General features: G+C 50.0%; 1 protein-coding gene and 1 pseudogene across 6 annotated transcripts; one reads left to right on the top strand and one right to left on the bottom strand.

The window, feature by feature from the left end:
* Nucleotides 1–1,014: 1,014 nt before the first annotated feature.
* ACP7 (acid phosphatase 7, tartrate resistant (putative)) lies at nt 1,015–18,534 on the bottom strand. Of its 6 annotated transcripts, none has more exons than XM_042232006.2 (13): nt 18,378–18,534; nt 17,205–17,481; nt 13,022–13,222; nt 12,530–12,712; nt 11,292–11,415; nt 11,000–11,062; nt 10,785–10,899; nt 10,580–10,687; nt 10,407–10,464; nt 10,244–10,311; nt 10,049–10,120; nt 5,398–5,538; nt 1,015–3,756 (listed from the first exon to the last, which is right to left on the bottom strand). In XM_042232006.2, the coding sequence occupies exons 2-13, from the start codon at nt 17,323–17,325 to the stop codon at nt 3,691–3,693; spliced, it is 1,320 nt and encodes a 439-aa protein (XP_042087940.1). In that variant the 5' UTR covers nt 17,326–17,481; nt 18,378–18,534; the 3' UTR covers nt 1,015–3,690. The 6 variants fall into 6 exon arrangements, with proteins under 6 accessions (XP_042087940.1, XP_027834069.1, XP_042087942.1 ...); XM_027978268.3 differs by having other exon boundaries at nt 5,398–5,535; XM_042232008.2 differs by having other exon boundaries at nt 18,464–18,534.
* Nucleotides 18,535–25,058: 6,524 nt separating this feature from the next.
* Nucleotides 25,059–25,953, top strand: LOC106991569 (ferritin light chain-like; annotated as a pseudogene).
* Nucleotides 25,954–26,237: the final 284 nt, after the last annotated feature.

Genomic DNA, 26,237 nt, shown 5'->3' with positions numbered 1-26,237 from the left:
GCACGGAGAGTTCTCTGATGGCCTAGTGGTTAGGACTCCAGGTTTTCACTGCTGTGGCCTGGGTTCAGTTCCTAGTCAGGGAACTGAGATCTTGAAGGTTGCATGGTGTGGCCAAAATAGAAAAGAGAGCAGGGAAAGGAGATGGGAGGAGGGGCTGAGGATGCTGGTTTTGACAAAGTGGTCTAAGAGGGACCAAAAGGGTGAGATTAGAGCAGAGCCCTGAAGGAGGGCAGGGATGGAGCCAAGCAGATCCCTGGGGGCAGCCTCCCAGGCAGAGGAACAAGCAGTGCAAATGTGAGAGGGTGACCTGATGTATTTGAGGCCAGCTTCCCAGGTGACGCTAGTGGTAAAGAACTCGCCTGCCAGTTCAGGAGACAGAAGAGATACGGGTTTGATCCCTGGGTCAGCAAGATCCCCTGGAGAAGGGCATGGCAACCCACTCCAGTGTTCTTGCCAGAGAATCCCATGGACAGAGGAGCCTGGCGGGCTATGGCCCATAGGGTCGCAAAGAGTCAGACACGATGGAAGGGACTTAGCACGCGTGCACGCACGGGGCTGGAGCAGAGTGCCAAGGGGCGGGTGGTGGGAGATGAGCACAGGGAGGGGATGGCAGTAGGCTGATTGGGGTGGGCTGTGGGGAGAGCTCTGGCTCCCCAACTCCAGTGACCACAGGAATGTATGTAGGGAACAGACTATGGCATGGGGATGGTGCGGGTGGGGGAGCAGGGGAGACCAGGCGGGAGGTGGGGGGCAAGGTGACAGGACAAGGGTGGGAGTCTTGTAGGTGGGAGGAAAAAACGAATTCTAGATAGATTTTAAAAGTCAAAGCCAGGGGATTTCCCCGGTGGTCCAATGGTGAAGACGCCATGCTTCCAACATGGGGGTGCGTAGGTTCAATCCCTGGTTGGGGACCTAAGACCCCACATGTTGACTGGTCAGAAAAAAAAGCCAACAGCGTTTACTACCTAATTAAACCTGGGATGAGAGAAAAAGAGGAGTCAGGGACAACACCAAGGCTTTCAACCTCATTTAATCCCAAGGACACCACACAAAGTACGATCACCCTTTTGTAACAGGTGAAGAAATAGAGGTTCAGAGAGGGGTGGTGATTCCACACCCCACAGGATGTGGCAGAACGGAGAATCGAACCCGGTTGCTGCCTGGTGGTCAGTGCCAGGCCAACAGAACGTGCCAGACCCACACGGACATCAACTCAGTCTTTGGCCACAGCGTGCAATGAATGACCACCCCCACCCCCCCTGCACTGGTCACTTGATGGGCTTGGTGCCTCCCTCTGCGGCGTTCTCTTGCTGCTTCTCATCCGTATTGTGTAACCATATTTCCCTGCCGGCCCTCGGGCTCCCAGAGGATCTTACCGGGCTGATTCATCTCTGTCTCTGACATTGCCTGGCTGGAGCCTGACACATGGCAGCCTTCATTAAGGCACAAGTATTTATTAACCTCAAGAATTTATCTAGTGCTGGGCTGTGCTGGAGTGAGCCCTGAACATCGCCCTCGTGGGGTTGACAGTCCAGTGGGGGAGACAGACCCACCCCTAGACAGTGACAGTCCAGACTGGGCAGGGCCCCCACTCAGCCTGAGAAGGGGTCTGGGAGGGATTGGTGGAGGTGAGTGTGGAGGTAGGGACCCATGAATGAACAAGATGGCCTTGGTCTCCACCCTCACAGACCACCCCCAGCCCAGTGAGGCAAACTGCCAGTGAACGAGGTAACCAATCAGTCGATGAGTGAATAGCAGAATGCCAAGAGCTGGACATGAAGCAAGACAGGATGAGACAGAGTGTGACCGCGACCCCTTTAGCTGGGGTTGTCGGGGAAGGCCGACCCCTGGGGCTGAGCAGATGCAGCCCCGAATGAGCGGAGGGAGGGCACTCACAGGGTGAAGAGCCAGTGCACAGGGCCGGGGGCCGACAGTGAGAGAGAGCTTGGTGCTCAAGAAAGTGCAAGGAGGGAATTCCCTGGCCGTCCAGGGGTTGAGACTCCATACTTCCACTGCCCAGGGTGGGGGTTCTATCCCTGGTCAGGGAACTAAGGCCTTCCCTGGTGGCTCAACAGTAAATAATCCACCTGCCAATACAGGAGATAGGGGTTTGATCCCTGGGTGGGGAAGATCCCCTGGAAAGAAAATGGCAACCCACTCCAGTATTCTTGCCTGGGAAATCCCATGGAGAGAGGAGCCTGGTGGACTAGTCCATGGGGTTGCAAAAGAGTCAGACACAACTTAGCTACTAAACAACAGGGAACTAAGATACCACGTGCTGTGCAGCCAACAAGCAAAAACTAAAATAAAGATAAATAAATAAATAGAGCCAAGATTTAAAAAAAAAAAAAAAAACACCACTGCAAACAGCCTTGGGCAGAGTGGGTGCTGGGTGGGGAAAAGATCTGAGGAGGCTGAAACCGCACAACACAATGGACGAAGTGATGTGCCGTCAGCCTGCAGAGCTAGGAACTCACCGGCTTCACTCAGGAGAGCCCTCATCCTTGAGGCCGGAGCCCAGCATTTGCCTAGGACCTCTGGAGTCAGGGCCTGCCCATCAGCAGCTCAGAACCCTCCTGTGGCTCCATGTCATTCAGGATGAAGGACAGAGACCGCCTCGTGACCCACAGTGTCCCATGGGATCTGCTGTTCTCACTTCTCTGTTTTCATCCCTACTCTTCCTCTTCCTCTGGCTCCATCACACTGGCCTCTGCACGGATGCTCTGCTGTGTTTCTGCCCCAGGGCCTTTGCACTGGCTCTTCCTCTGCCTGGACCGCTCTGCCCATGTGACTCCTCCACCCCCTTCCTGCCTTTGCTGTGTGCTTGATCACCATTTGCCCTGTTATGTGTTTTACTTATCTATTGTGCTTGCTGTCTGACACCCTGGATAGAATTTCACCTCCATGAGGGCAGACATCTCTGTGCTGTTCACGGCATGGAGAACAGGTCCTGGCACATAATAGGCGCTCAATAAATAACGATTGATTACACAAAAGGAAGAGGCGAACAGAGGGAGGGGGGAAATTTTTAAAGGGAGGAAAACCGCAGGTCTGTGAGCTCCTAAGCTTGTCAGCTGTCCCAGCTGGCAGTTTGGAGTGTTAACACTTGCCCGCTTCCAGGATAACTCGGTGGCAGACTGGGAGACTGCGGCACGGACCACACTGGCTAGCTTCCCTTGGGCTGTTGGAGCCAGGCCCCTGATTGGAACAGAGGGCCGGCCTGGAGGAGAAGGTCGCTGGCGCCACCTGCTGGACAGTGGTGTCATGACAGCTGTGCCCACCCTGCTGACTTTAGTTAAGGGCCTTTTGCTAGGCGTGCAGAAGAGACAGCCCAGAGGGGCCATCACCAGCAGAAGTTCAGAGTCCAGGGAGACACAGCCATAAGCCTCTTTATTCCCGAGGCCCTGTGGACACTCCGCCCAGTTAGTGCTATGCAGGAAGGCAGGGTGGTGCCACCCACAACCTGTCTTGCTTCACTCTGCCTGTACATACAACTGCTCTCCCAACCCAGCAGGCTGGGACCCCCAGCTCTCTGGGAGGTGAGAGCTGCTCCACCTCTCTCGGGGCTGCATCCACCCTACATGGTGCCAAGGACGGCAGAGGAGTCGAGGCCCGCCCCCCACCCCCGCCGACTCCCCTCTAGGGCCTGGCAGCAAGGCCCGGGGTTCCTGATGAGAGCTGTCTCCACTCCTACGGGTACATCGTCCGGCCAAGCAGGGGTCTCACCACCCAGACGTCGTCCACAATCTTCCCATCCTGCAAGGGACCAAAAAAAAAAAGGAGGAGGAAATCAGGGCCGAAAGCCCAGATTCTGGGGCCAAGTGGCCGGGGCTCAAATCCGAGCTCTGTCGCTGATAAGCTGTGTGACTTTGAGCAAGTGGCTAGACCTCTTTGAGACTCAGTTTTCCTCATCTGGAAAGAGAGGATGATAGAACTAGTACGCACATCATAGATACCGTGAGAATTAAGTGAGGTATTTGGAAAAGGCTTAAAAGGGAGCCTGGCACATGGCAAGGACTGGGTAAATGTAGGCTGTTACTATTAGAGCACAAACCCCAGAGTGAGACAAAACTCACTTTATATGCCAGCAAAGCCACCCTCTATGGCTTCCAGCACATGGTCCAACTCAGCGGGACTTTCATATTCTATTGGGTTTGGGTTGGCCGGAGAGTTTGTCTGTGGTTTTCATTAAGATGTTTAGAAAAAGCCCAAATGAACTTTTTGGCCAACCCAATACAAAGTGGGGAGAACTGAATAGATAATACACACAAGTGCCTGACCCTGTATGGGCCACACAATAAATGGTAGCTATTTATCGTAAAAAGAATATGGTCTTTGTGGTCGTATCTCAGCTCCGCAACCTCTGGCTGTGCAACCCTGGGAAAGTTACTTGCCCTCTCTCTGAGCCTCTGTTCTCTTAGCTGTAAAATGGAAAGAAAATGTGCCCCATAGTATTATTGTAGTGATTAAAGGGACTAAATATAAGGCATTGAGCTCAGGGTTTGGTGCACAATAGGTGTTCAATCAATCATAGTTATTAGTGCTATTTTAAAACTACGATGGCAAAAATACAGAAAGGTGGGCCATGATTATATGGGTCCATCTAAGCTTAAGCCACTGTTTCCCCATCTATTTCCCATGAAGTGATGGGACCGGATGCCATGATCTTCGTTTTCTGAATGTAACAGAGGTTGAGATGGCTGGATGGCATCACTGACTTGGTGGACGTGAGTCTGAGTGAACTCCGGGAGTTGGCGATGGACAGGGAGGCCTGGCGTGCTGCGATTCATGGGGTCACAAAGAGTCGGACACAACTGAGCGACTGAACTGAACTGAACTGAAGCTTAAGCCATGGGGCTTCCTAGACGGCACAAGTGGTAGAGTTTTCACTTGCTAATGCAGAAGGCACAAGAAACTCGGGTTTGATTCCTGGGTCAGGAAGGTTCCCTGAAGTAGGAAATGGCAACCCACTCCAGTATCCTTGCCTGGGAAACCCCATGGGCAGAGGAGCCTGGCGGGCTACAGTCTGTGGGGCTACACACACATCATATTGGTTTCCCTCTGCCTGCCTCCCACCACCTAATTTTTCCTTCCCCTGCTTCATATTGATAAATCCCTTTAGAACTGACCATGTTTTAGAAACCATTCTGAGCACTTTCTATATAATAAGTCATTCAACCCTCATTCAATCCTCTGGGGCAGAAACGATTCACATCCCCATTTTGCAGATGGGAAAACTGTGGCTCAGAGTTGCTTGAGTTTATCCAGCTGGTAAGCAGCAGAGGCAAGATCTGAATGCAGGATCTCCAGCTCTCAAGCCCACTTTTTAAACCGCTTGACTCCAGAACACACCGGGCCTGCTTTTACAGGCAGGTGATCGGGCCGCTGCTCACTGACCTGGTCATCAGACACCTGCTGGATGTGGACATGGGTCCCATTGAGAATATGCAGCCGTGTGTACCCGTACTCTTTCACACGCAGGGCGCTCCAGGGCCGCGGGAAGAGGGTGAAGGGGGTGAGCAGCTCCTCACAGCCCTGCTGAAAAGAGTCATTTAGCCCCAGGGCTGGGGCAGGTGAAGTACCCACCAGGGAGCAGAAAAGACCTGCCAGGTGGGATCCTGCCACCCCCAGGGAAGACAAAGCTGGTTAAGACGTGACCTTGGTAACACACACAACTGGGGGTTTTGACCCAGCCAGGCTTTCTGTGCCCTGAGTCTTGGACTTAGACAACAGTGTGTGGTTGAACAAGACTGTCCACTGAAGCGTTTTCTGTAAAAGCTCTGAGCTGGAAGTCAGCCAAATGCCCATCAGTAAGGGTCAGTTAAATAAATTAGAGCGTAGCCATCACAGAGAGGGGCAGTATAGAAAGATGGCCAAGATGTATTGTTAAGGGGAAAATGCAATTCACAGAATAGAAGAAATCGGTGGCTTTCAACCCTCGCTGCAGAGTAGACCCTCCAAGAAAGCTTTTAAAATCATCATTGCCTGGGAGAGAGGAAGTGTTTATCCTTGCAGTAGAAAACTAGGTGATGTGAGCAGGAAGGATGAGGGAGCTTAAAAAAAGAAAAAAGAAAATCCCCATGTTGCAGCCATCTCTGTAATAACTGCTGGAAGCAAGAACCATCAATGGACGGTCACAGTAGCGGGGAAAGTATGAGGAATAGCAGGATATCTGCATAGTCTCCAAGTAGACACTTCGGGAGACACTTGTTAACTTTAAAGGGGAAAATCATAAGTATGGTGCAAGAGGTGCATAAACTGAGGCTTAAAGAGATACCATGCACTTCCTCATAGGATACACTGAAAAGAACACAGTACTGGAGACTTCCCTGCTGGTCCAGTGGTTAAGAATCTGCCTGGCAACGCAGGGGATGCATGTTCAATTCCTGGTCAGGGAACTAAGACCACCCCCTCCCCCATGCCGCAAAGCAACTGAGCCCACACATCACAACTAAAGACTCAGTATGTAACAAAAGGTCCTGTAGGAGGCAATGAAGATCCGACTGTGGCAACTAGGATCTGACGAGGCCAAATAAGTAAATATTAAAACACACACACACACAGACAAAACCAGTATCACTTTTGTGTGTTCTTATAAAAAATGTGTAACTTCAATCTAATCGAACCCACACTGAGAATCTACCAAACAACGTTGCTGTGCTCTTCAAATTTTTCAAAGTCTTGAAGAATGCAGAAAGAAGGGAAAATGTTTCTGATTAAAGGAGGGGAGAGAAACAAGACACAAAAATAGAACGTATGATCTTAAACTAGATCCTGGATCAGAAAAAAAAAAAATCCTTAAAGGACATGAATCAGACAATTGGATAAATTTGAATGAGACTGGATGATGGTATATTATCAATTGTTAACTACTTGACTCTATTATATTGTACTGATGTAAGAGAATGTCCTCATTTTTTTAGGAAACACAGATGGAAGGTTAAAGGGGCATCATTTCTGCAACTGAACTCTTCATTGGATCTGCAAATGATAGTCAAACTGTACACACACATACACACACACGCACACACACACATATCAAGAGACAGACAGACAGAAATAGAGATTGAAACAAGAATGGTTAAATGTTCACAGGCCAAGGCCAAGCCCTCAGCTTCTGGTGTTTGTCCTGGGGTTAGGCCAGGGCATCAAAGATTTAAAACCTCCCTAGGTAATTCTAACATGCATCAAGGCTGAGAACTGCTAGGGTATGAAGGATGATCTGAAATGTTTTTTAAAAGTGGGTGATGGGACTTCCCTGGTGGTCCAATGGTTAAGAATTTGCCTCCGATTGGAGGGGATGTGGGTTCGATCCCTGGTCAGGGAACTAAGATCCCACGTACTGTGGGGCAACTAAGCCCACATGACACAACTCGGGAAGCCTGAAAGTGAAAGTGAAGTCACTCAGTCGTGTCCGACTCTTTGCGACCCCATGGACTGTAGCCTACCAGGCTCCTCGGTCCATGGGATTTTCCAGGCAAGAGTACTGGAGTGGGTTGCCATTTCCTTCTCCAGGGGATCTTCCCCACCCAGGGATCAAACCCAGGTCTCCTGCATTATAGGCAGACACTTTACCATCTGAGCCACCAGGGGAGTTAGGCACTGCAACTAGAGAAAGCTTTCATGCTGTAATGTTGAGCAACACCGCCCCCGCCCCCCGCCGCCCCACCATGCACTGCAACAAAAATCCAGTGTAGCCAAAAAAAATGAAAAGAGGGTGATGCACTAATACGTCTCTGTTGAGACACTGACTAATTTGCATACACACAAAATATTCTCAAATGCCACCCAAGAGGCGTAACCATTGACAGCGGGACTCAGTGGTAAAGAACTTGCCTGCCACTGCAGGAGACATAAGAGACATGACTTCAGTCCTTGGGTCTGGAAGATCCCCTGGAGGGGGCATAGCAACCCACTCCAGTATTCTTGCCTGGAGAATCCCTGTGGACAGAGGAGCCTGGCAGGCTACAGTCCATGGGGTCGCAAGGAGTCAGACACGACTACAGTGACTTAGCAAGAGGGACGTGGATGGCTTCATCTCGTGTCCTCTGTACTGTCTGAATTTTTATCACGAGAAGTTCTTCCTTGGATCTCACTAATTTGTTGTTGCTTAGTCACCCAGTCGTGTCCGACTCTTTACAACCCCATGAACTGCAGCACGCCAGGCCTCCCTGTCCCTCACCATCTCCTGAAGTTTGCCCAAGTTCATGTCCATTGCATCGCTGATGCCATCCAGGCATCTCATCCTCTGATGCCCTCTTCACCTTCTGCCCTCAATCTTTCCCAGCATCAGGGACTCTTCCAATGAGTTGGCTGTTGGCATCAGATGACCAAAACATTGGAGCTTCAGCTTCAGCATCAGTCCTTCCAATGAGTATTCAGGGCTGATTTCCCTGAAGATTGACAGGTCTGATCTCCTTGCTGTCCAAGGGACTCCCAAGGGTCTTCTCCAGGACCACAGTTCAGAGGCATCAATTCTTTGGTGCTCCACCTTCTTTATGGTCCACCTCTCACAGCCATATGTGACCACTGGGAAGACCACTAATTTGTAAAATCAGCTTAAAAAATAAGCCCTCACTTCTTGTGGAAGTGATTGACTCCAAGGCTGCTGGTGGTGGGAGTGGAGGGGACACAAGACGGTCCTGGAGCAACTTGTGGAGCCAAAAAGTAAGAAAGAGCCCACTAAATGACAGGGACACTTTGAAAGGATGCGGGACCTGATCTGAAGAGCTCCCAGTGGCCACAGTGAGAGCTTGTACACAGCAGCATCAGTAGCAGGAGAACTGGATTATAACCCACAGGAGGAAATAATTCCCCATGAGGCCACACTGGTGCAAATCCATAACTAACCAACCAACTAAATGGAGCAGAAGGGACAATCCTTCCTCACAGGAGGTTGCTAATTAATAAATCAGGGAGAAATGAGGGAAATAGACGATTCCCAGGCGAACGCCCCAGTGATCACTGTTGCAGGCAAGACCCACTGATGGATTCAAATATTAGTAAGTGGAGACCTCCCTGGTGGCCCAGTGGCTAAGACTCTGAGTTCCCGATGCAGGGATCCTGAGTTTGATCCCTGGTCGGGGAACTAGATTCACATGCCGCAACCAAGAGCTCAAATGCCACAACTAAAAATTCTAAGAGCTGCAACTGAAAAAAAAAAAAAAAGAAAAAGAAAAGAAAGAGTCTATGTGCCATGATTAAGACCTGGTGCAGGCAAACAAATTTAAAAAAGAAAACAGTGGGTGAAAGTCGGAGGAGAAACAACTTTCGCAGGGTCTAAAAGCATCTCCCCCAAGATGTTTATCCGCCAAAAAGGGAAACACAGCAAGTTGATGGTGGAAGAACATCCTTACACAGGTGATTCAGAGAAACTCCTCCAGGGATGAGACACTGTGAGGGCCTGGACCCCTCGGTCCTGAGGACACAACCATCACTTGTGATTGTCCCCAAATGCGTAACCTGCATCTTGGCATGAGAAAGTATCAGACAAACCCAGATCCAGGGGCATTCAGGAAAAAGACCAAAAGCAAACAACTGGCCAGAATGATGGAGGAATCGTCACAGAAGGGAGGAGACTAAGGAGACACATGGAGGAGGAGATGGCAACCCATTCCAGTATCCTTGCCTGGAAAATTCCATTGACAGAGGAGCCCGGTGGGCTACCGTCCACGGGGCCACAAAGAGTTGGCTGCAACTGAGCGCAAGGAGACACAATAACCAAATACAGTGGAGAATGAGCTCATGCAATGTGAATAGAGGCTGGAGTCCAGTTACAAGGATAATAATAAGCCCTCTGTCCTCGATCCGACCAGCAGACCTGGGCAAGCACCCCCTGCCCCTGCCACTTACTGAACCTGTGACTTCGAAGGAGTATTTTACCCTTAGCTTCTGTTTCTGCATCTGTGCAATGGGCATACTACTAGGTACATCTAACCCTCTAAGAGATGCCAGCTGTATAAAGCAGGAGGCATCCAAGCTGGCACAGGTGCCACCCTCAATAGATCAGAGGTCAAAGGCAACATCCCACCCCCCCCGCCCTGCTCACGGCGGATCCTGTGATGATGTGGACAGGGCCTCGAGGGTGGGTGTAGGGCATCTCTTGGCTGCCATTAAGTACCTGGAGAAGTGACAAGGTGGAGAGGGTGTGTCACACCAGCCAGGCCCCCAGGGATCTGACTGAGGGGTCCACTGACACCACCAGCTCCATGGGTCTCAGCCCTCCCGGGGGGGTCTCCCTCACCTGGTAGTTGTAAATCGGCCACAGGCGTTCATATGAGTGCTCATGGGCCCACAGCTCCAGGTCGACCCCTGAGACAAAGCAAGAGGGGTTCAGGCCTCCGAATTCAGGAGAGAAAGGAGGCGGGGCCTGGCAAGTCCTGGGGTGGAGGGGGGGGGTCACTCACCATATTTGTAAAAAAGATCCTCCAACCCATAGAATTTGCCACGGAGGCCTTTGCGAACCTAAGCAAGATGAGCAAGGAGGGGAGGCGTGACTCGGGCTCACCCCCGACCTGGATTTCAGGGCTCACCCCCGACCTGGATTTCGGCATCTTGTTCCCAGGGAGGGGGTGCTCACCTTGCTTTCATGCCAGGTACAGTCATCCAGGTCAGCATTGGAGCAGTACATGGGCCGGTGGCCCATGGTGATGATCCACGGCCGGACTGCCCGGTTCTTATTGGCTTTCTGCAGAGAAGGGTTCAGAGTGAGGGGCGGGGGGTGGGGGGCGGTGATGGAGGAGGGGGTGGGGGGGGCACATCCCAGGGGGACATCCACAGGTTACCTGGAGGTCGCTCTCCAGCCAGTGAAACTGTCTCTCTACCAGGTGGCGGCCATAATGGAGGAAGAAATATACCTCGGTGGAGAAGGAGATGATGTGTGCGGGTCCCAGATCCCAGCTGGAAGGGTCAAAGGGCAGGGGTCAGAGGTGAGGGTCTCCTCTGCATCCCCCATCCTTCAGGGGAGGGAGGCCGGTGTTCCTGCTCTCCCCCAGATTACCTGTACCACAGGCCTTCGGTGTTCCCTGGCATGCTGAAGCGAGCTTTGTAGTTGGAGAAGTTGCTGGATAAAAGGAAGTAAAAGGGTAGGAAGGAGGGTCTGGGTGCCCACCCCAACCCCCGCCCCCCACTTCCCACCGTCAGGCCAAGCCTGGCTCCCAGCCCAGCCCTCATCTCCTCTCCTCTCACATCCATCAACAAGCTGCTGCAGTGTGAGAAACTAAGGTGAGACACTAGGAAGGACTGGTTTTGTTGGCCAGGCCCTCGCCCACCCCAAAGCCCTCGGGCCTCACTAGCGTTCCTCATGATTCCCAGGGCAGGTCATGTAGGGCAGGCTGGCAGCCACGGGTTCGATGAGTTTCATGAATCTGTCCCCGACACGTGCATTGTCCTGATCCATGTTATAGGCGAAGTCTCCTGGGTGGGGGTGGGGAGGTGGGGGGTGGAGGAGAGGATGAAGACCCAGACCCAGCTCTGCTGTTGCCAGAACTGAGACCTGGTTGATCAAGTCCTGGCTCCCCCTTCCACTCAGGCATCTTCAATCCCTACCTCACATCCAAGGCATGAGCATGTGGAACCGTCTCCTTAGCCTCTGGTCCCTGACATGCCCGCAGGACCCAGGATCTCACTGGTCTCCTGTGCCCCAGCACCCCAGCCCCATCTCATCCCTTCCCAGAGTAATGACAACATTGAGACGGACATGGTCTGCTCTGGCACTGGTTTTGTACCAGGCAGTGTTCCAGATGCTTTACTTGATCATCCAGATCTTCAAAACACCCTGTGAGGTGGATGTTATTATCATCCCCATTTTAGATGGGGAAACCGAGGTCCAGGGAGGTGGAGAGCTGACTCAAGGTCACAGAGCTGAGCTTAAGGATCCAGAAATCAAACCTCCGGAGTCTGATTCCAGCGTCTACTACAGCTTTGAATCATATCAGCCCGTTTCTATCTCCCATTTGGTTCCTGGCTCCCAGATCACAGCAGAATCAATCATGACAAGCAACACTTATGTAGCACCTACAGCGTGCCAGGCAATGTCGACTTATTTCATCATGGTGCCTGCGTGCTAAGTCGCTTCAGTCGTGTTTGACTCTTTGTGACCCCATGGACTGTAGCTCGCCAGCCTCCTCTGTCCATGGGATTCTCCAGGCGAGAGTACTGGAATGGATTGCCATGCCCTCCTCCCGGGGAATCTTCCTGACCCAGGGATCGAACCCGCGTCTCTTACATCTCCTGCATTGGCAGGCAGGCTCTTTACCAGTAGCGCCCCCTGGGAAGTCCGTATCGTCATTACAACAGTCGGACGACTCTAACCTAGTCCCAGCTCTTACAACAGTAATACAGAGGAGAAAACCAATGTACGTAGCTCTAAGTGCCAGATTGATTTTAAGCCGGGAGCCCGGTTAACCGCGACAGCATCTCCATTGCCAGTCTCCTCCCCCGTCCCTTTGGAACCACGCTGGCCCCGGCTCCCAGCCCCTCGCAGTCCTGGCGTTACCTCCCACCCCATACCTAGCCGATGCCTCCTCACCCACATGAAGAACAGCGTCGTACATGCCCTGCTGGGTGTCCCGGCGCAGTCGGGGGAGGGCCCTCGGGTTGTCGGCCCCCAGATCCCCAAACACAGCTAGGCGCGGGCTCCAGTGGGGTCCGTTCTTCAAGGCCTGGAAGCGGAAGCGACGGCTCCAGCCCTGAGCACTGCCACAGCGGTAAACTGAGGGGAGAGGAAAAGGTCAGTCTGCCGGGGCTGGGTGGTGGTGGGGGGGGCAGGAGTACCCCAGGGTGTCTCCTTCACCCTCATCCATCTTCAACTGGTGGGGGGACTGAATGGGTCTAAACCAGGCCCCTTCTGACCACCTCACCCCAAGTCTCCAGCCTTCTGTTTTCACCCCAGGGTCTCATACAATAGGCTTGCAGGAAAGCAGAGAGGGTACCAGCCCGCCTGAGCCACCCACCAGTAGTAGCTGCTAGCCCACATCCCACTCCTCCTCCCATTCGCCCTGGGCCCCGGGGCGCCTCTCACCATACTGGACCCCTGGCAGCAGCCCCTGCAGGGAGACTCGGTGTATGTAGAGCTTCCGCCGGAGAATGCCCCCATCCACAAAGGGGCTGAAGGTGCCCCGAGCCTGGAAGGGCAGGGGCCCAGAAGGCTGCAGCCCATACTGCACTTCAGAGGGCACTGGGACCCATGTGGTCCAGGTTACAGTCATGGAGCCTGGCTCACCTGGAGAGAGAGGCAAAGGAGGTTCGGCAGTGAGGCCTGGGCAGAGGTGGGGAGGGATGTGCAGAGAGTGAGAGGCTGTTGAACATTCAGGAGTTAAGGACACAGGTTCTGGAGCGTCCCAAGTTCAATCCCTGCTTCACCATTTCCAAGCTGTGCTTTCCTTGGGCAAGCCACTGCAGCTCTCTGAGCCTCAGTTTCCTTGTCGGTAAAATGGAATGATAGTAGTATCTTCCCTATAGGGTTCTTTGAGGCTTAGATGAATAAATAAGAGGAAAGCACTTGAAACAGTGCCTGGTACAGTCAGGGTTACATGAGTGGATGGATATTATTATAAATGGTGTTACTGTGTGCAGGCTTGTGCCACATACTTTACACATGACACTGTTTAGGGGTTGTAAACTCAGATGTCTGGAGGCCAGTTAGGTCATATATATGGGAACAAGGGCCAGCTGTAAGGAGGAAGGCAGCAGGGAGGGGTGGAGTCTGTGGCCGAGCGTAGAGCCTGCCCTGTCTCAGAGCGGAAGCCACTGTTCAGCTCTAGGGATGGCCGCCGTGCAGGAAGCAGGCTTGGTACCAGCCAGTCTGTCAACTTATAGAGCAGATCTTTATACTGCTAAGTGCTGCTGCTGCTAAGTCACTTCAGTCACGTCTGACTGTGAAACCCCATTGACGGCAGCCCATCAGGCTCCTCCGTCCCTGGGATTCACCGGGCAAGAACCCTGGAGTGGGTTGCCATTTCCTTCTCCAATGCATGAAAGTGAAAAGTGAAAGTGAAATCGCTCAGTCGTGCCTGACTCTCAGCGACCCCATGGACTGCAACCTACCAGGCTCCTCCTTCCATGGGATTTTCCAGGCAAGAGTACTGGAGTGGGTTGCCATTGCCTTCTCCAAAATCTTTACACAGTGGTTTATGTATCCCAAGAGCACATACAAACTTTTAAGTAATAGCTTCTAATTCTTGAATGTCAGCAACCAGGGACTTCCCTCAAGGTCCAGGGGTTAAAACTCCCGCTTCCAATGCAGGGGGCCTGGGTTCGAGGGTTCAATCCCTGGTGAGGGAACTAAGATTTCTCATGCCACAAGGCATGACCAGAAAAGTCAATTTGCAAACAAACAAACCCCATTAGCAACAAAATCAAGGTTTTAAAAATACCATGTGGTGTGTGTGCACGTGTGCTAAGTCGCTTCAGTCGTGTCTGACTCATTAAGACCCTACGGACTGTAGCCCACTGGGCTCCTCTGCCCATGGGGTTCTCCAGGCAAGAATACTGGAGTGGGTTGCCATGCCCTCCTCCAGGGGATTTTCCTGACCCGGGGATTGAAATGGAGTCTCTCATGTCTCCTGCGATGGCAGGCGGGTTCTTTACCATTAGGGCCACCTGGGAAGCCCACCAGGTGATTCTTTTTCCTGCAACTTGTGTACAAAAGGCACGCGCACAGGTTATTCATGGCAGCACTGCTTGTAATTGCAAAATATCAGAAACCACAGACATGCCCCTACATAGGAGCGTGACCTAAGGAACTATGTAACATCCGTACCAGGGAGCACTTCACAGCTGTCGGAAAGGAAGACGATGAGCTCTAGGAACCAGGACAGAATGACGTCCAGGACACAACATTAAAAGAAGCAATGTACACAAGGGTGTCTGTAGTCAGCTACTCTTCACGGAAGAGGGTGTAAGAGAATACACCAGTGTCTGCTCATTTATTTGTACAAGAAAAGTACACCAGAAACTGAACAGCTGGATTTCTTACATGGGCTGGAATGGGGAAGGGATAGAAAACAGAGGGGAAGGGAATGGAGTAGTTAGTCGAGATGCAGGGGTAGGATGCTTCTCGAATCTGTCTTTTTCTTAAAACCCTGACTCCTAGAGCTATAGTCCTGTTTCATCTTTCCTTCACACACCCCAAGAAATGAACAATTAAAGCCTTCCTAGGTTGTAGGGGGGCTAGTGTTCCCTGCCAGTGCAGGAAACATAAGAGGTAAGGGTTCGATCCCTGGGTCAGGAAGATCCCCGTGGAGGAGGGTATGGCAACCCACCCCAGTATTCTTGTCTGAAAACTCCCATGGACAGAGGAGCCTGGCTGGCTACAGTCCATAGGGTTGCAGTGAGTCAGACACAATTGGAGTGACTTAGAACACACGTAGGTTGTAGGGGGAAGTCAATACGGAATAGAAACACTAACAAAGGGCTGTAAGTATATAAAAAAAACAGGGACCTCCCTGGCGGTCCAGTGGTTGAGAATCTGCCTTGCAATGCAGGGAACTCGGGTTTCATCTCTGGTCAGGGGACTAAGACCCCACAGGCCACAGAGCAACCCCTTTATGCTTACTTTAGCACTGAACAAATAAGCAAGTCTATTGTAGATAGAGGGAGCTTGGTTTCTCAATGTTGGAAAAAGAAGTTGCAAATGAGGAAAGAAGGCTAAAGTACACCCTTGTTGGTGGACTGAAATACTGTTGGTATTAGTAAGATCTCATGGTATCTAAAATTAGTACAAAATTTACAGTTTGAAGACCAAATATGGCAGACTCTTAAGCCAGCCTGCCTGGGTTCAAATCCCAGAGTGTGTGACCTGAGGTGAGACTCTTCATTGCTTTGGGCCTCAGTTTATCCTTTTGTAAAATGAAACTAACAATAGTACCTACAGCTTAAGGTCAATAAGAGGTTAAATGAGTTTTCCATCTGAATCACTTCTAAGAGTATATTTGTTATTATTATCATTATTGTGTAGGCCAAACAAAGGACAGCTATGATCTCACTGGGTTTTCACAGCAGCCCTGTGAGATGAGTTTTATTTTTGTTCCCTTTAACAGAGGCTTCCAGGCAAAGTGCCTTGTCCGAGGTTACTTATCCAGCAAATGCTAAAGCCATTTCATTCATGAGGTTTCAGATTCTCAATGCAACTAACCTTTAAGAAACTACCTTAGGACTTCCTGGTGATCCAGGAGTTGAGAATCATCTGCCAGCCAATGCAAGGGATGCAGGTTCGATCCCTGGTCCAGGAAGATTCCACATGCCACGGGGCAACTGACTGAGAGCCACAGCTTCTGAGCCCACGCCTGCCCTACCGCCCATGTTCTGAAATAAGAGAGTAGCCTCCTCGCTGCAACTGGAGAAAAGCCTGAGCAGCAGGGGAGACCCAGCACAGCCAAATAAATAAATAATGAAATAAATGAAACTACCCCAAAAGTGTCAAGGATCCAAAAACAGAAGAAAAGTCTGAGAAACTGTCACAGGCAGGAGAGGACATTAAACAGACCCTGATTTCATAAGTCAATGCCAATTTTCTCACAATATTGCTTTTCTTTTTTAAAGTGTAGTTACTTTTCATGAAAAATCTCATTTACCTTACTACTGAATAGGTTTACTATTGTTCATTTTTAATGATTGAATCAATATTTTTAAATACCTCCATTTTAGTTTCTGATATGGTGACTATTATGGATATAACTCACATAAGCTAAAGCTCTCTGAGGTTCTCATACTTTTTTCAGCTGTGCCAAAGCGTCCTGAGACAGAAACACGTGAGAACCACTGCCACATTCCAAGTTCCCGTTTGCCACTTCACAGGTTAATATTTCACTTACTCTTCACTGGGAGGTCTCACTAATATTACCCCGCTGTCCAGATGAGGAGGCTGAGGCCAGAGAGGTTAAGTCACTCGCCCAAGGTCACACAGCAGATAAGCAACAAACCTCGGGTTAGAACCCGGAAGTCTGGGTGCAGAGGGTCCAGAGTCCAGGGTTTTATTACCCCCTTGCACCTCCACCCCAAGATCAAGGACCAGGAGGTAGTTTTGTGACAACAGAATGAGCAGTTACACAATGAATAAGGACAACTCCAATCGTCCAAGGAGAATGCTCACTATAGGCTGAGAACCAGAATCATTTCCCACACAGCCACATGCCCTACTGCTTACAATCCCCATTTAACAGTCCTCACTGGGAAATGCCCAGGGAGGGGCCACAGACACTTACCTGAGTAGGACAAGTGCACTTGCTCGGGGGCAGCGCTGGGAGGCTTTGGGGACCCCTGGACTTCCAGGGAGAAGAAGAGGAGCAGACAGCAGCAGGCCCAGCAGGGACGAAAGGAACACATGGTAGAGGGGAGGTGGGGAGCAGGGGAGGGGGAAGGGTCCTGCAGGCATCAGCAGGAGGGGCTGAGAGGATGGGGGAAGGAGGAGGATCCCGGCAGAGAGGGAGCGAGGCAGTGGGGATGGCAGGGAGGGCTTCGCAGGGAGTGCTTATCCAGACGCTGGGGAAAAAACAAAAGCAAGCGTCGTCACTCACGACTGAGAGACAAATACCCTCTGAGCCTCACTGAGTGCTAAGCACTTTGCATAGATGAACTCGTGGGAGCCCGACAACATTCCTGTGTGTGGTGGCCTCTGTGATCATCAGCCCCGTATCACGGGTGAGGAAGTTGAGCAATGGAGTGATTCAGTGGCATGGCTCAAGTGTGAGGGAGCAGAGACTGGAACCCAGGGGTCCTGGCTGCAGAACCCTTGCTCTTATCCACCGTTCACTCCCAGTGCAAGAGGTTTGGGAATGGGATTGGGGGTGGGGCTCTCAGTGTAGGAGGTTGCCTTTGGCAACCCCATCGCCAGCATTCCACCCCCACTCAGAGGCCTCATGGTCCTCTCCTCCATCCTGCAACCTTCCATTTCCGTCTTTGTGACCCCAATACCTTCTCCCCAGCCCTTCCCCTCCCGCTTCACTTCGGATCTCCTGCTCCTGGAGGACCTGCCTGCCAGGGCAGAGGCAGGTGGGGACTGTCAATCCGGGAACCGGGAGCTGGGGCTGGGGACTCCCTCCGGTCCCGGCTCACCCTCTGGGACGCCAGCTCCCAGCATGCGCGCGTCTCGAGCACCAATGCGATGGTGGTATTTATGAGCCATCCCACCGCCCACAGCTGTCCCAGTCCCGGAAGAGCCTGCCTTCTCCAGGTGACGGCCTCCCCAGACAGCTGGGGCCCTGCGTCCCACTGGTCTGGCCGGTCCCAGGCGCCCCACGCCCACACGCCCCCCGCCAAGGGCGGAGCGAAGGAAGGGGGACCCAGGAAGGTTTGGTAAACCACCGCCGCCACCTCCAAGCTGACCACCATGTGAGCGCCCGGACCGGGAAGTCTGTGCTTGTCTCCAGGAGCCTCACCCTGCAGCTGCGGAGCCCCCAGGGCACTGACACTGGTCCCTATCTCTGGCCTTTCAGGATCCCGAGGTACTCAGGTGTGCAGGCACCTTCCTCCGCGACCTGGGTTGGCGTGGGGAGTTTCCCCATCCCTTTCCCTCCTCGCAGGCTTTGTATTCTTGGCAGTTCCTTCCTCCTTCTCTCCAAGCCTAGCTCACGTCCTCCGCAGCTGCCGCCCCGCCCCCCACATGCTGAAAACAAAATCGAGGTCCGCCGAATGACAGTGCTGCTCCCGAGCTGGTTACTCAGCCTCGCTGGGACTCGGTTTCTTCGCCTGTGAAATGAGGGTGATAACAGTTGGAACGCTGTGGGCTATCCTGAGGTTTAAACCAGTTGACACATGAAATTGCATGCTGAGAACAGGGCCTGGCCCAGAGTAAGGGCTGGATAAGAATCAGCTGTTATTTTTATCATTATTAATGTGTGAGTTCCAGAAACTGCCTTGGGATGTAGGTGGGACCTTGCTTCCCTAGTGGCTCAGACGGTAAAGAATCTACCTGCAGTGCAGGAGACCTGGGTTTGATCCCTGGATGGAGAAGATCCCCTGGAGAGGGGCATGGCAACCCACTCCAGTATTCTTGCCTGGCGAATCCCATGGGCAGAGGAGCCTGGTGGGCTACAGTCCAGGGGGGCGGACTAAGCACTAACTAACTAGGTGAGAGCCAGTGAGACTTCTCTCTGTAAAAGGTTTGTGACCTGTTTGAAGGTTGTAAGTGGCTTGCCACGATAGCCTTGGGTATTTTCCCGGAGCCTGGCTCAGACGGTAAAGAAGACCTGAGTTCAATCCCAGGAGAAGGGCATGGCTACCCACTCCAGTATTCCTGCCTGGAGAATTCCATGGACAGAGGAGCTTGGCAGGTTATGGTCCATGTGGTCGCAAAGAGTCAGACACGACTGAGCGACTTTCATTCACTCATTTTGGCAGAGCAGCAGGAAAAGTCAGAGGGTCCAGGTTTTCTTTGCTTCTTCTTGTCTGACAAAATGACTCCACAATTTGGCTTTGTAAATTCAAGCAGAGCTGTGTCTGCTGACTGTGGACACCAGTTTCCGAGAACACTGGGGGCGTGGTTCAAGATGGGCTTTTGCACTTCTTGGATTTTTCTCCATCTCCTGGAGTCTCCATTGCAGCTTAAAATGGAAAAAAAAAAAAAAAAAGCAGCCCTTTTAGTCAAACTCAAATAACCTCAAGACCCTGCTCACCCTCAGCAATTGTTTTTGCTTTTAATTTTTTGGCCGCTCAGCGGGGCCTGTGGGCCAACAGTTCCCCTATCCAGGGATTGAACCCTCTGCCTCTTCATTGGATGTATGGAGTCCCACCCAGTAGACCACCAGGGAAATCCTCAGCAAGTTTAGCTTCCTCTTGTGTGTGTGCTGAGTCTTGTCTGACTGTTTGTGACTCCATGGACTGTAGCCACCAGGCTTCTCAGTCTGTGGGATTTCCCAGGTGAAGAATACTGAAGCAGGTTGCAATTTCCTCCTCCACCAGATCTTCCCAACCCAGGGATCAAACCTGCGTCTCTTTCGTCTCCTGCATTGGTGGTTGGGTTCTTTGCTACCAGTGCTACCTGAAGTTTTTTTGCTAAAGTCACCTGCGGTAGGTTGGGGAAGCCCTTCCTTGAATCATGTTTTTACATGCATTAAGAAAAAAAAAAAATAGCTTGCCTTTCACTTTCCTGAAAGTAAGCTTCTAAGAGAGGAGACGAGAGAGAGAGAGAGAGAGAGAGAGAAGAAAAAACAGATCAACATTCACACACACAATAAAACCTGAAAACAGAAAAAAAAAAAAAAAAACACAGGATACAAAGGAAATGGATGCTATTACACAGATGCAGGAAATTTTTTGTATATGTGATACCGTAATATATGTACTTCTTTATCAGTGCATTAAAAATAATAGTAATTTAGAAGCTTTGTTGAGTGTATTGATGGTGTTTGAGTCTTGTGACGACTATAATAGGGATGACTATAATAGGATGTAAAAACATCTGTAATTTCTTCTCATGACAAAGCCAGAAATCTGCTGTGTCCTGGGGTTGGTCCTTCCAATCCCCCACCATGTTAGAAGCACCTGGTAAATTTCAATTACAGCAGCAGTTTGTAAACTACCCTCTTAAAAATTATTGAGGACCCCAAAGAGTTTTGTTATATGTGGGGTTATATCTATCAATATTTACCATGGAAGAAACCCTGAATATTTATTGGAAGGACTGATGCTGAAGCTCCAATATTTTGGCCACCTGATGGGAAGAGCTGACTCACGAGAAAAGACCCTGATGCTGGGAAAGATTGAAGGCAGGAGAAGAAGGGGACAACAGAGGATGAGATGGTTGGATGGCATCACTGACTCAGTGGACGGGAACATGATCAAACTCTGGGAGATGGTAAAGAAAAGGGAAGCCTGGCGTGCCGCAGTCCATGAAGTTGAAAAGAGTTGGAAATGACTGAGGGACTGAAGAACAATGTAAGAAAATAAAATTGAGAATTTTTTTTTTCTTTCCTTTCCTTTTTCTTTCTTTGGGCCATGTCTCAAGGATGGTGAGATCTTAGTTTCCCAAGCTGGGCTCTCTGTAGTGAAAGCACCGACTCCTAACCGTTGGACCTCCAGGGATTCCCAGAAAGAGGAAGTTTTTGAAACTCAAGGACACACATGCATACGTTTCATTAGCCATCACAGTGACAACGTCATCGCAGGTCAGGTAGCTTCTAAAGAGTGAAAATGACAAACACATCTTATGAAAATCGCTTTCTTCCCAAACCACAATGCTGAGGATCATTGAGTTGAAGGGCTGTCAAAGCAAAGTTGTTTTTCCAGTCCGAGTTCACAGGGCCCCTGAATTCTATCGCTGAGTCAGGTTAAAAAGCCCTGCTGGGGGTCTCTCTGGTGGCTCAGTGGTGAAGAGTCTGCTCAACCCCTGCTCTGGGAAGATCCCACAGGCCACGGAGCCACTAAGCCCGTGAGCCCGTGCTCTGGAGCCCATGAACCACGACTTCTGAGCCTACTCGCTGCAACTGCTAAAGCCTGCGTACCCTCAGAGCCTGCGCTGCGCAACAAGAGAAGCCACAATGAGAAACCCGCACACCACAACCAAGAGTAGCTCCTGCTCGTCACAACCAAGACCCCAGCCAAAAAAGAAAGGAAATAAAAGGAAAACCCACGGGGCCTTCCTTGGTAGTCCAAAGGTTAGGACTCTGCACTTTGACCACTGGGGGCCTCAGGTTCCATCCCTGGTCGGGGAAATAAGATCCCACAAGCTGAGCAGCCAGAAAAGAAAAAAGCCCTACTAGAATTGTACTTTTTGGTCCCTGATGTGGCTGATAAAGGGGTCGTAGCTCACTTATGAACCCCTCTCCTCTGTCCTGATCATACGCAGGCCTCTTGCCCACTCAGGACAGCCATAGAATTATTTCTAGTTTCTCTTTTTAGATGCTTTTGTGCTTTTGAGCAATAGACTCCCGTTTCCCTATTTCTTATTCTCTCCTTAGAATAATCTTGTGGTGGCGAACAGAACATCTACTCTGGTGTGAGTTGGCCTGTGTTTAGGTCTAGCATTGACCAGCTTAGGGAAATGATTGAACCTCACCGTGCCTCAATTTCTCCATCTGTTAAACAATGATACTATTAGTGGCCATCTTAGAGGGTTATGTGACAATTAAATCAGGTAATAGATATAAACTACTTAGAACAATGCCCAGCACAGAGCCAGCGCCACACACAGTGCCTCCCAGTTATTTACCCTAGACTTCCAGTCTGCCCAGTTTGTAAGGTAAGGCTATGATAAACCTATTTTTCAAAGTCATTTTAAATTATTTATCCTTCACCCCCACCCCCCCAGGCTGCTGGGTGTGCCTGTGCTTGCTCAGTAGGAATGATGGACTTGGCTCTCGAGAGAATAGTCTGGATCTCTTCCTGGGGGGGGGGGGGGTCACCTCTCTTTGAAGAGCGATCTGCAGGCTGGTACCCTCGGTGCCTGTTATAGGATGACTGTGGTGCTCCTCCCCGGGCCAGAGATCAGGGGAGCAGCGAAACCCTCCACCTGAAGAGTCCTGCCATCCTAGATGTCAGTTCAGTGGCCCTGACCACAGGGTAGCCCGTCTCTGTCACTCACAGCCCCGCAGAAGTAGGTGAAGGGAAATGTTTACCTCCATCTCCTCCCCCGGCAGACAGCAGAAGTCACTCAGTTAAAAAACCACGTAAGTCTTCCGCACTGCAGCAGTGTGATCCGTAATCAAGTGAAGTAACAAATTTTAAAAATATATTTTGCAATCTTTTATTGCAAAATATGACATACATATAGAAAAGTACATGAAATATAAATGTTCTACTGAATGAATTATGACAAACACACTTGTGTAACCACCGCCCAGGTGAGGAAACAGATCTTCCCAGGTTTCTACAAATTCCCTCCAGACTCCTCCCAGGCACGGCTTCCTCCCTCCCCATGAAGGTAGCCACTTCACTAACCTCTACCCAATTTAGGTTACCGCACCTAAGTATGTCTCTTCATGCCTCTTTCATTTTGCCTGCACCCCACATGACATAAACAGAACTATACACTGTGAGCTCCTGTGTCTCTCTTCTTTCTCTCAACGTTCAATTCAGTCGCTCAGTCGTGTCCGACTCTTTCTGACCCCATGAATGCAGTGCACCAGGCTTCCCTGTCCACCACCAACTCCCAAAGCTTGCTCAAATTCATGTCCATTGAGTCAGCGATGCCATCCAACCATCTCATCCTCTGTCGTCCCCTTCTCCTCCTGCCTTCAGTCTTTCCCAACATCCGGGTCTTTTACACTGAGTCAATTCTTCGCATCAGGTGACCAAAGTATTGGAGTTTCAGCTTCACAATCAGTCCTTCCAACGAATATTCAGGACTGATCTCCTTTAGGATGGACTGGTTGGATCTCCTTGCAGGCCAAGGGACTCTCAAGAGTCTCCTCCAACACCACAGTTCAAAAGCATCAATTCTTCAGTGCTCAGTTTTCTTTATGGTCCAACACTCACATCCACACATGACTATTAGAAAAATCATTGCTTTGACTAGATGGACCTTTGTTGGCAAAGTAATGTCTCTGCTTTTAATATGCTCTCTAGGTTGGTCATGGCTTTTCTTCCAAGGAGCAAGTGTCTTTTAATCTCATGGCTGCAGTCACCATCTGCAGTGATTTTGGAGCCTAAGAAAATAAAGTCTCTCACTGTTTCCATTGTTTCCCTGTCTATTTGCCATGAAGTGATGGGACTGGATGCCACAATCTTAGTTTTTTGAATGTTGAGTTTTAAGCCAGCTCTCAACATTACAACTGCAGAATTTAGCCAGGTTGGGTCTATACATACAGTCCATTCCTTCTTGTGGTCAAGTAGCATTCCATCCTGCGAATACTCTACAGTTTATTTATTTACTGACTGTAGATGGAAATTTGATTTCTTTCCATTTTTTGTCTCTTACAAATGGTATTTGTTCTTAACATTCTAGTACGTATTTTCTCTAGTACATTTACAGTATATTGTGAACATATGTAAACATTTCTCTTGCGTATGAATCCAGGAGTAGACTAGCTGGCTCATGGGAGATAGAGATAGACAGACAGACAGACAGATACATAGATAATAGATAGATACTACCAAAGAGTTTTCCAAAGTGATTGTAATAATTTATTCTCCTCCCTCCAGCCATGTTGGAGCATTTCTACTGTTCCACATCCTCACCAACACTTGGCCATGTCAGGTGTTTTATTTTTAGCCATTCTGGTTGATCTGTAGTGGTAGCTCATAATAGCTTTAATTTGCATTTCCGTGATGAACAATTAAAATTGACCATCTTTTCATTTGCATGCTGGTCTTGTGGATATCCTTTATCTTGATGTGTTTGTTTATGTGTCTTGCACAATTTTCTATGGGTTGTTTGTTTTTAAAATGAATTTGCTCTTTATATATTCTGAACACCAGCCATTTGTTAGTTATAGGAACTATGAACATTTTCTACTTTGGCTTGCCTTTTTTTTTTTTTTTTTGCTGTTCTGGGTCTTAGTTGCAGCATGTGGGATCTAGTTCCTTGACCAGGGACTAAACCTGGGCCCACTGCATTTGGAGCATGAAGTCTTAACCACTGGACCACCTGGGAAATCACATCTTTTTACTCTCTTAATGGCATTTTTTAGATGCTTTTGAACTGTGGTGTTGGAGGAGACTCTTGAGAGTCCCTTGGACTGCAAGGAGATCCAACCAGTCCATTCTAAAGGAGATCAGTCCTGGGTGTTCTTTGGAAGGAATGATGCTAAAGCTGAAACTCCAATACTTTGGCCACCTAATGCGAAGAGTTGACTCATTGGAAAAGACTCTGATGCTGGTAGGGATTGGGGGCAGGAGGAGAAGGGGATGACAGAGGATGAGATGGCTGGATGGCATCACTGACTCAATGGACGTGAGTTTGAGTGAACTCTGGGAGTTGGTGATGGACAGGGAGGCCTGGCGTGTGGCAATTCATGGGGTCGCAAAGAGTCACACACGAATGAGAGATTGAACTGAACTGAACTGAATGGAAAGAAAGTCTTAACTTTAGCACCACTCAATTTCTCAATTTTTTCTTTATGGATTTTTTTTAAATCCTATTAAAGCTATATCCCTGAAGTGTGCCCAGCAGCCCTGCGGATCTGTCTCTTGCTTCAACAGTGCTTGGATGGAACAGACCCAGGAACGTCCCTTGCTCCAGCCTCCGACCACCCTCCAACCTTTTTTCCAGTCGCAATCTCCGGAGTCAGCCACTCAGCTGTCTGCCATCACCGGGACCAGCCACCATTTTTTAACTCATTATTACTGACCAATCATGAGCTTCCAGATTCGTCAGAATTATTCTACCGAGGTGGAGGCCGCCGTCAACTGCCTGGTTAACATGTAACTGCTGGCCTCCTACACCTACCTCTCTCTGGGCTTCTATTTCAACTGCGATGATGTGGCCTTGGAGGGTGTGGGTCACTTTTTTCGTGAATTGGCCAAGGAGAAGCGCAAGGGCGTGGAGCGTCTCTTGAAACTGCGAAACCAGCGTGGCGGCCGCGCCCTCTTCCTGGACGTGCAGAAGCCATCTCAAGATGAGTGGGGTAAAACCCAGGACGCTATGGAAGCCGTCCTTCTCATAGAGAAGAACCTGAATCAAGCCCTGTTGGATCTGCATGGCCTGGCTTCTGCCCACGGAGACCCCCACATCTGTGACTTCTTGGAGAACCACTTCCTAGATGAGGAAGTGAAATTCATCAAGAAGATGGGTGACCACCTGACCAACCTCCGCAGGCTGGCTGGTCCCCAGGCTGGGTTGGGCGAGTATTTCTTCGAAAGGCTCACCCTCAAGCACGACTAGGAACTTCTGGAGACCAGTGGCCATTGAAGAACCCGCCTAACATCGGGGCTGCCTGAAGCCCCTCTCTGCAGCCACTAGGCAGCTTGTTAACACCCTGGAGCCCTCTCTCAAGCCTTGGACCAAATGGAAACAATAAAGCTTTTTGCAACATAAAAATAAATAAATAAATAAAGCTATATCCCCATGTCTCTGAATCATATTGATATTCTTTTGTTATTTTCCAAAAGTTTTATCATTTGCATTACATTTAGGTTGGCAATCTATCTGGAACTGATTTCTGTGTATGGTGTGAGGTGGTGGTGTTAACATTTTAAAACTAATACACATGGCTAATAAAATAAAGATAAATGAGTCTGCTTTCTTAAGGGGACTTCTTTCTAAAATATTCTTTCCTTTTGAAAGTAAATCATCTTATTACTGAAAAATAAGAAAGTAGAAAGAGTCAGAAAAGGATAACCAGCTTAAATTCAGCTGACAA

The sequence above is a fragment of the Ovis aries genome, chromosome 14 (genome assembly GCF_016772045.2).
Source record: "Ovis aries strain OAR_USU_Benz2616 breed Rambouillet chromosome 14, ARS-UI_Ramb_v3.0, whole genome shotgun sequence".
NCBI classification, from domain to species: domain Eukaryota; kingdom Metazoa; phylum Chordata; class Mammalia; order Artiodactyla; family Bovidae; genus Ovis; species Ovis aries.
This window is presented reverse-complemented; position numbering and strand designations above follow the sequence as displayed.

Bases quoted from the DNA above. Each gene is read 5' to 3' on its own strand.
- ACP7 (XM_042232006.2), bottom strand. From the start codon at position 17,325: ATGTGTTCCTTTCGTCCCTGCTGGGCCTGCTGCTGTCTGCTCCTCTTC. The intron at 11,416-12,529 runs GTGAGGAGGCAT...ACCCCCACCCAG, and splicing joins CGACGCTGTTCTTCATGTGG to GAGACTTCGCCTATAACATG. The intron at 11,063-11,291 runs GTGAGGCCCGAG...CCTTTTATCCAG, and splicing joins GGGAATCATGAGGAACGCTA to CAACTTCTCCAACTACAAAG.